The sequence below is a fragment of the Amblyraja radiata genome, chromosome 6 (genome assembly GCF_010909765.2).
Source record: "Amblyraja radiata isolate CabotCenter1 chromosome 6, sAmbRad1.1.pri, whole genome shotgun sequence".
NCBI classification, from domain to species: Eukaryota; Metazoa; Chordata; class Chondrichthyes; order Rajiformes; family Rajidae; genus Amblyraja; species Amblyraja radiata.
Genome location: NC_045961.1, coordinates 87,983,865 through 87,993,485, shown reverse-complemented (window position 1 = coordinate 87,993,485; position 9,621 = coordinate 87,983,865). Strand labels below are relative to the sequence as shown.

General features: G+C 48.1%; 1 protein-coding gene across 1 annotated transcript; it reads right to left on the bottom strand.

The window, feature by feature from the left end:
• Nucleotides 1–2,772: 2,772 nt before the first annotated feature.
• Nucleotides 2,773–9,420, bottom strand: ing1 (inhibitor of growth family member 1). The gene is made up of 2 exons (XM_033023144.1): nt 8,805–9,420; nt 2,773–4,004 (listed from the first exon to the last, which is right to left on the bottom strand). The coding sequence occupies exons 1-2, from the start codon at nt 8,938–8,940 to the stop codon at nt 3,310–3,312; spliced, it is 831 nt and encodes a 276-aa protein (XP_032879035.1). The 5' UTR covers nt 8,941–9,420; the 3' UTR covers nt 2,773–3,309.
• Nucleotides 9,421–9,621: the final 201 nt, after the last annotated feature.

Sequence of the window (9,621 nt, the reverse complement as noted above, 5' to 3'; positions counted from 1 at the left end):
GTAGGGTTTGGACATGAGGAGTGATTTCTCCCGAGAAATAACTTTTTGGATATTTCTTCACGGAGACAGTGAAGGCTCAGACGCTATCCTCAGTTGAAGGAGATTCAAGGCTGGCATTTGGTCATTTGAGGGACTGGGGGTAGTGAGCACTGTGGAGGAGGTTGAGTCCCAGGGTCGGTTAACATTCTGCTGGGTGACGATGTGAAGATACTGGCAGGAAATGGGGTGCTGGGTGATGAATGACAAGAGTCCCACTTGCAGCACTGCTGAAGATCAGTGTGTGGGGACATTGGATGGGGATGGCCTCTTACCTATAGGTCAGGTCGGCCACCAGGAACCAGTTGATTCCCAGGGGGCTGCCTGGAGAACGCTGCCACAAGGCATGTGGGCATCAGCGGTGCCTCAATTTACATCGATGATTGTGGACATGGAGGGAACTGTAATCTTCAACAGCGAGAAAGGTTTGACAGCTTGCTCCTGGCAAGCTGGACATCATTGCAAAGAGCAAAGCTCTCTCCTGGGACCTCATCTGTTCCAGACTAGGATTCCACAGGCCATGAACTGTCCTGTCCGACTTACATCAGGTCAGAGAACGTTAACTAACCTAACTGCTCCAACAGCACCACATATTCCATTGAGCGGCTTACAACCCAACGCTATGAACATTGAATTCTCCAATTTTATCAAATTGGAGAATTCACCCCCCTCGTTTCTTCCCCAAACCCCCTCCCCCCTTTCCTCCCATGCCTGACCTATTTCTCCCTCCACTCACCCCCTCCTGCTAATCTCCTCCCTCTAGCTTTAAAATCCGTAACTCTGTCTCTCACCTTCTTACTTTTATTTTCTTTTGCCTTTGTTCCATCAAAGCCTATCAAAACCCCCTCCCTCATCAGTGCCGATCAGTCTAGCTAAGTGTCTCAACCCGTAATGTCCCCTATTCATGTTCTCTAGGGATGGTGCCTGAACTGCTGAGTTACTCCGCTCCTTTGTGCTCCATCTCTGACTCAGCTAAAGCACTGCAGTGCGATTCGATTCTGTGTTTCTTGATAGGAAGAAGACGTGAGAAAGAGCTTTGAATATGCAATTATTTTGAGTTCCAAGTCCTAGGTTAGAGTCCTTGTCCATTTCCAACAATGGGAATTTAAACTTGAACTTTACTGGCAAGACTAGAATTTATTGCTCCCGAGAAGATGACTACTCCTGAGTAACTGCTCCTGAGAAGATGATGAGAAGGAGGTGGTGAGCTATCTCCTTGAACCCTGCAGTACTTCTGGTGAAAGTGCTCCCACAATGGTGGTGACGTGGGCCTTCGTGATGACGAAGGAACAGCGATAGATTTCCAAGTCAGGATGGTGTGCGGCTTGGAGTGGAGGCCTGTGTTCCCACGTGCCTGCTGCCCTTGCTCTTCACTGTGGGAGAGGTAGTTTGAGTGGTACTGTAGGTGTAAATAATTAGATGCCACACACTGCAGCCACTGTGCACAGTTCACAGAGGAAGGAGTGTGTAGGATGATCATTGAGATACCAGTAGTGGATGTTTTGTCATGGATTGTGTCCACCTTCTAGCTGCAATCACCCAGGCAAAGCAATGGCAGGAACAAAGACATTAAAGCCACAAGTCGATTAGGATGCATAATTTTGAATGAAGTATGAAGCTGTGAATATTTAAGTTTCTATAATAATCATTTTTATTATATAATAATATTATTATAGTATGAGGCTACTATAATAAATAGTATTGTTTCCTGTAATACTATTGTTGATGAGCAAGAGGTGCGTACACCCACATGCACAGCTCCACATACATGCACACTAGATACAGTCTCAAACGAATGCAGACACACGCAGCCACCCACGCACGTACAGCCCCATGCACACAGCTACATTCAGGCACGCAGCTACACATTCATGCACGCAGCTACACATACATGCACGCAGCTACACATTCATGCACGCAGCTACACATACATGCACCTTACACATATATGCACGCAGCTACACATTCACGCACGCAGCTATGCACATTCATGCACCCAACTAAGCACATTCATGCACGCAGCTACACATACAGTACATGCATGCAGCTACATTCATGCACGCAACTACACATTCATGCACGCAGCTACACATATACAGTACATGCATGCAGCTGCACAATCATGCATGCATCTACGCACATACATGCATGCAGCCAGATGCTCAGCCACACACAAACACTATTACATGTGCACAGCCACACATGCACACAGTATATATCTCCCAAAACTCAAAGGTGTCTGAATTTCTCCTAATCTTTGCTGAGAATCCAACTGCTCACTTGCTCAGGCGAAGAGCAGCGTGTTTCCATCTGCATGTGCAGACTGTAGAGAAAATACGAGCAGACAGAGATCATGCGGCACGGTGACGCAGCGGTAATGTTGCTGCCTCACAGCGTCAGAGACCCGGGTTCGATCCTGTCTACGGGTGCTGTCTGTACGGAGTTTGCATGTTCTCTCTGTGGCTGCATGAGTTTTCTCCGGGTGCTCCGATTTCCCCGCACACTCCAACGATGTGCAGGCTTGTAGGTTAATTGGTTTTGGTAAGAAATGTAAATTGTCCCTAGTGTGCAGGATAGTGCTAGTGTACAGGGGTGATCAACGGTCGGCCTGTTTCTGCTCTGTATCTCTAAAGTGTAAAATAAAGAAGCAGATCGGGCAGTGGCCCAGACTACTGGTGAGGAAAAGCGTGGGGTGAAGAATACGGCGACTGGAATGAGACACAAATTACACACGCATCACTGGGCAGCTCCTTCATTCTTCCTTTATATATCACAGCTGTACAGGTTTCTGTTAAACAAGTAACAATAAAATAATTTCTTACAATCTGGTTAAACCCCTATACTGGTGAATCGTACACTATACATGTAAAGTTCCTACCTGTACATTTATACAACCTCTGAGAAACTAAAAAGGCAGCTATTTCTGATAAATATTTCAATAAAACCATTCCCACTTCTTTATTGTTTTTGTCCAGATGGAGAAGAAGTATTTAAAAAAAATGAAAGGACAATTGACATTTTTACAATTTTCTCAAGAAAGTGTTTTTTTTCCTTACAAAACAAAAACGAGTCCAGGCACCAGACATGAGACTTGGAAACCTGGGCTCTTTTAGTCTTCACCGTTACTTGAAAAAAAAAAACTATAAACTGGTCTGCAGAACAAATGCCTTTGTTAAAATACACTCCAACCATCCTGTTGCCCATAGAGGCAACCACTTCAGTAATAAATACACGGGAATTTGCTGCTGTACAGAGTAGGCGCTGCGACTGAAACTATCTGGTGTAGGCCCGTTCCTTTTTGGATTTCTCCAGTGCCTTGTCCATAGTTTTCTCATTCTCACCCCGGCATTTGGGACAGTACCATTTGCCCTTGGGCTTGTGGTGGAGACTCACACAGGAGAAGTGGAACCATTCGATGGGACACTCATCATTGTCACACCCAATCATCTCCCCGTACGAGACCTGGTTGCACAAGCAGTAAGTGGGCTCGTTGGGGTCGATGGGGAGGTCAGCGGGAGAGGCTTCCCTCTCCGCCTTGGCTTTGGACCTCTTCTTCTTCTTGGATGTCTTAGCTTTCTTCTCCTTGGGCATACCGGCGCTGCTCTCCTCGTGGTCATGGTTGCTGGAGGTGTTCTCCCGGTTCTCATTGTTGCGCTGTCTCCTGGACCTCTTGGCGCAGGCTTTCTCCACGGGTGCCGCCCCCTCGTTCTTGGACCTGTCCACCGACGTCTTGCCATTGGCGTCGTTGGTGTCGGCGCAGTTTTCGAAGAGCTCAACGTGGCCCTCTACCTGCCGGCTCCGGTTCTCCACCTGCTCCACCATCTGGTTGACTATCTGGATCTTCTCGTCGCCCAGTTCCTGGCTGCGGATCAGACCTCGCTGGATGTAGTGCAGGATCCGCCGCCGCTGCACCACGTCCGTCTCCCGCTTGTGCTTCTCGTAGTACTCATCCAGCTCCTTCAGGATGTCTGCAGAGACAGAGACCTGCATTATACACAGCCATCACCCTTCCACAGTCGATTTATCAGCCAACACAGCCCCAAAGGTGCGCACAGCAAGCCCCCTTTATGTGCTTCCAATATGGTGCCCAACACAGGTGACTATTTGCATGCTAGCCACAGAAGCAGATCTACAATGACATATTATAATCAGTCCATGCTCTTAAATCTCTATTCCTTCAGCAACATTTCTTACTTTAACTATGATCTTCTTAAACTCCTATTCCCTTGTCGTATCTTTACACTGTAAATGGCTCGATTGTTATCATGTATCATCTTTCTGCTGACTGGATAGCACACAACAAAAGCTTTTCACTGTACCTCGGTACGTGTGACAATAAACTTAACTGAAAAGAAACAGCAGTACAATAACCAGACTCTCTGAACCACAAATATTGCTTGAATGATAAGTATTGCCCCAGACAAGAACAAAAAAAAAAGGTATGGGATCTCTCAGTGGATGCAACCTCAATTAATGCCTCGATCACTCACAATGCAACATCCCTCACAATGCAATGTTCCCTCAGCTCTGATCCAACCACGTTTTAGTGTTCCCTCAGCTCTGCCCCTTACACAGTGCTGCACTCCCTCAGCACCGCCCCGTGGTCAAGGAAAGAGCGTTCACGTCGCGGCCCTGTTTTCACCAAACTTTCCACCAGCATGTACATGAAGCACAAGACAGACACCATTGTATGCAGATGCTGAGAAGTGTGTTCAACTCTGGGTGAACAATTTCTAATCTTGCGTGTGGACTCGATAAGAAGAAGAAGCACTGCCCCTTCTACAGTCAGACTGTTGGGCAAGCCTATGGCTGCTCTGTTCTCAGCTCCATCACTCCCCTCTCTCCTAGTATCCCACTACTCCCCTGTAGTTAAAATATCCGGCATTCTCTGACTGGAATTTATTCCTACTCTAGAGCTCTCTCTGGGAGAAAGTCCCAAAGATTCCCAACCAATCCTCGTCTCTTTCTTCAACTTAAATTATTCTTAAACCATGCATCTTCAGTCCCCAATACTCCACAAAAGGGAGCATCCCCTCAGCATTCACCTTGTCAGTCCTCCCCAGAGTCTTCTCACCAATGAATGCAGCCACAACCTGTCTTCCTACCCCAACCTCTTCGTCCCAAGAATCACCCAGCAACCATGAAGGGTCCTGACCCAAAACGACACCTATCCATGTTCTCCAGCAAAGGTACACAAAAATGCTGGAGAAACTCAGCAGGTGCAGCAGCATCTATGGAGCGAAGGAAATAGGCGACATTTCAGGCCGAAACCCTTCTTCAGACTTCATGTTCTCCAGCAATGCTGTTGACCCACTGAGTTATTCCAGAACACCCTGTGCTTTTGTATATTATTCATAATTCCCTAAATGGGGAGATCAAAATGTCCTCAAAATCCAGGGACTTACCATTCACAGGTCCATGGACCCGTGAGGTACTGAGAGTGTGGAAATTATTCTCAAAAACTGCAGATGCTGGAAATCTGAAACAAAAGCAGAACATGCTGGAAACTCAGCAGGTCAGGCAGCATCTGGGAAGAGAGAAGTTTCAGATCTGACTTCCTTCATCAGAATCTCCTGACAAAACTTCAATCCGAAACGTTAATAGTTTATTTCTCCACAGATGCTACCTGACCTGCGGAGTATTTCCAGCATTTACTGCGAGTATGGACCAGTGTGCGGCTGGAGCTGGCAAGAGGAACTACAAACTCCGAACCAGCTGCTCCGGTTTCCTCCCACATCCCAGACCTGTGGGTTTGTAGATGTATTGGCCTCTTTAAACTGCCACGAGTAGGCAGGGAGTGGATGCGAAAGTGGGATAAGATAGAACTAGTGTGAAAGGGTGATCGATGGTCGGCGTGGACTCGGTGGGCCAACAGGCTTGTTACCATGCTGTATCTCTAAAGTCAGAAATGAGTTAGGGCTGCAGTGCGAGTGTGATGCTTTGACAGGACGACACTTACACACCAGTTGTAATATCTGTGAAAGTTTAAGCGACGAATGTCACTGCAATCATTGCCATGATGCCTCACATGTTTTTTTTCCTATCTAGGGAAGACTATGCCCCTATTTCTCACAAATAACAACGACTTAGTGTACACAATGCATGGCCTGTGTCCAATAAAACAGAATTAAAACCATTCTATTCTAATAACCTTCCATAATTATCTGCTGTACCTGCATTGTTCCTTCATTCTGCAACTTTTGCAGTCTTGTTCTGTTTCATTTTTCATTCTTCCTTCCAAAGTGGAGGACTTCCCATTTCCCACATTATATTCCACCTGTCCATATCCTTGTACAAGTTATGCCCTCTTCACAACTTGCCAATCCATCTGTATTTGTATAATCAAATTTACCCACAATGGGCTTGGTCCCTTAATGCAAGGGATTAATGATTATTCTAAATAATTGAGGTTGTAGCACTGATTCTTATGGTCCATTTGATTGCCATTTATAACTTATTTATCCTGTTGGATTTGCCACTTCCACATCTGTGTCAATATATTAACCCCAACACGTTCCTATCTGGTGCACTAACCGATTTTTGTAGCACCATATTAAATGCTTTCTGGAAATTCAAAACACTACACCCACCTGTTCCCCTTTACACACCATGATTGTTACATCCTCAAAGAACACCAGCAAATTTGTTGCACAGAGCTACCCTTTCATCCCAGCTTTTGCCAGATTACTTTATAAACTGTCTGTTATCACAACCTTAATGAAAGACTCCAGCATTTTGCCAGGGACAGGAGTCAAGCGACATAATCTATCGTTTCTTTCTTTGTCTCCCTCCTTTACCAAATGTCACATTTTCTGATCCTCTGGGATCTCTCTAGAGTGTAGGGAATTTTGATGGATTTCCTTTAAGACCCCAGGATGCTACTTTTCCTCTTAAGTTAGCCATTTCCTCATCTGTGCCAATATATGAACCCTTCTCATCCGGCGCTGTGACCAATTTATGTAGCTCCATTCGTTTGGATAGTACTTTTCCCTCTGCGATAGAGGCAAGTTCTAAGGTCCTCCATCCCTATAATTCAAGACTCAAGACTTATCTATACTCCCAAGCCTTTCCTGACCTCCTCTGAGTGAGGGCTACATGTATATATGTTTGTAGTCTGTTTTGTTGTGCTATTCTTATAACAAATGTAAAGCACTTTGGCCAACGAGAGTTGTTTTTTAAATGTGCTATATAAATAAATGTGACTTGACTTGAATTGAATGTGACTATAATCCCTTGACTAGGTATGTGTAGAAAAGAACTGCAGATGCTGGTTTAAATCGAGAATAGACAGAAAATGCTGGAGTAACTTCAGTAGAAGAGCTACACCAGCAGTCTGAAGAGGGTCTCGACCTGAAACGTCACCCATTCCTTCTCTCCAGAGATGCTGCCTGTCCCACTGTTACTCCAGCATTTCGTGTCTGTCTTAAGTAGGAATTATTGGTCTCAACTACCATTAACTCCTTCCAAAATAATTTGCAATCTCTGCCATTTCTCTATTCCCCAATTTTAATTAGTTTGAATGGCTCCCAATGGAGCAACGTTTACTTTTTGCCATTCCTCTTCCCTTCCCGGGTGTTCAGTTTGTATTATATGTTAGATCACTCTCGCCTCCTCTCTACGTTTTTGACAAATACCGCGGCCCCCTCCCCACTTTCCCCGGAGCGCAGTTTCAAATGCCTGAGCTGTTGCTGTTGCTGTTGCAGCCGCACCGTTGCAGAGCCAGTCCAGGGTAGCAAGAGCCACAGAAGGAGCCGAGTACAAACAGCTCAGTGAAAGGACCTAAAATGGAGAACAAGCGGCATCCCCGGCGAGTGCCCGCCCACCGCCTCGATTGACAGGTTCGCCCGCCAATCCCCGTCGGGGGGCCGCACCACAGCGGCGACGTCGTGCGTCAGCTCTCACCGCGGGGCACCTGATTAGCATACGCGCCTCGACCCAGCCCCTTCTAGTGATTGGCACGCAGAACGCCCAATCAGAACACGCGGGACCGCCCACTGTCCTGATCCGCCTTTCCAGTGCGCGACTGGCAGTCTAAGAGGTCCCGCCCCCATGACTGAGTGACTGACAGCCAACAACGTAAGGTAGTGTCCTACTACTAATCCCGCCCCCGCACTGATTGCCAGCTCAGTCCGCCTATCGGGAGACGGGCAGCAGCCAACAAGGAAACCGGCGGCAGCCAATGAGCACGGAGGAGGTGGGTCTATGTTAATGAGACAGGGTGCTATAAGTAAGGCCGCAGCACGGCGGCTTCTGAGCGCGGCGGCGCCGCTCGGAGCAAGTGGTGTCTGTGCAGCGCTCTCTGGCTCGACACATCCAGCTGCCAAGCTACCCTCCGCCGTCCCGTTACCCGCAACTTTCGCACACACCCGCCCCCTTTCCTCCGAAGGGCCCCCTTCGCCACGAAGCAGCCGTCTCGTCGCCGGCCGAGTGTCTGGATGTCAGCGCTAAGTCGGGGAGAGGGTGCGATCGCCACCCGCCGACACTCATACAGCCCCGTTAAAGAGACTCACTGACGGAGGGAAAGAGGGCGGGCATGAGATCCGAAGCTGAGAACAGACGGCCCTTTCGTTTCTTCCCCCACCACGCTCGCTGCCCGGCTCCCAAACCCCGGACCGGTCTGCCTCTTCACTACTCCTCTGCGTCGCTGACTGTCGGACATTTATTCCTCTTTCTGCCAAAATGGCTGAGTGCTGGAACGGCTCTTTTGTTCGGCCCGCCCCAGTGCTGCAGCAGCTTGGTGGGGGTCGGGCTCGTACCCCAGTTCTTACCTTGGTATTTAGCATCGATTTCCCTCATCAGAGAAACGTTCCTCTGGAGATCGAAAGGCAGAGACTCGATTGAATCCAGATAGTCCTCCACATAGTTCACAGCGTGCAGCTGCTCCCCGTTCGCAGGACTCAGCATCTTGCAAGCTACATTTGTTATTTGTTGGGGCAGAAGGGGTGGGGAGCAGGCGGACTTTCCTTGGGCCACACTCGCTCACTCACTTGGTCTATGCAAGCCTCAGCCCCTCACTCTCGCTCACTCCGCCTTTCTCTTTTACGGAAAAAATAAACAACCAATTTTGAAAAGGCACAGCGGAGACAGAAAGAGGGAAGCGTGGATTGGAAAGGTCTCTCCTTTTACACTGCCGTGTGGGCACAGCCTCTTTGCCCTCAGTGCCCCCTCCACCCTTGCACAGTCCGATCCCAATCCCGGGGCTTTGAATCCAACGTGGAAACAGCGAACCCAGTTTGAAACACTTGGGAAACACTCGGGAGGACAGCACGCATGCGCACCGGCGCTGCTCATTTGCATAGCATTGTGACGTCGGCGGGTACCCGCCGCCGCCGCTCGCGCCCGTCCGTCTGACAATCTCCTTCCCTTCTTTATTTTCACTTTAGCTTCCATAACATATCCACAACGTTGTATTAAAATTGCATGCATGCTAAGATGCTGCATATATATGTTTGCGCTTGTTTCCACCGACGCTTTGCTCAAGGAAAGCTAATTTAGTCCGTGATCGGGATCATGGTTCACCCTATAACGTGCCCCGTTGCCCATCACTGGCATGGCGTTGACCAATGGGCGGCGCCGGGAGGCGGG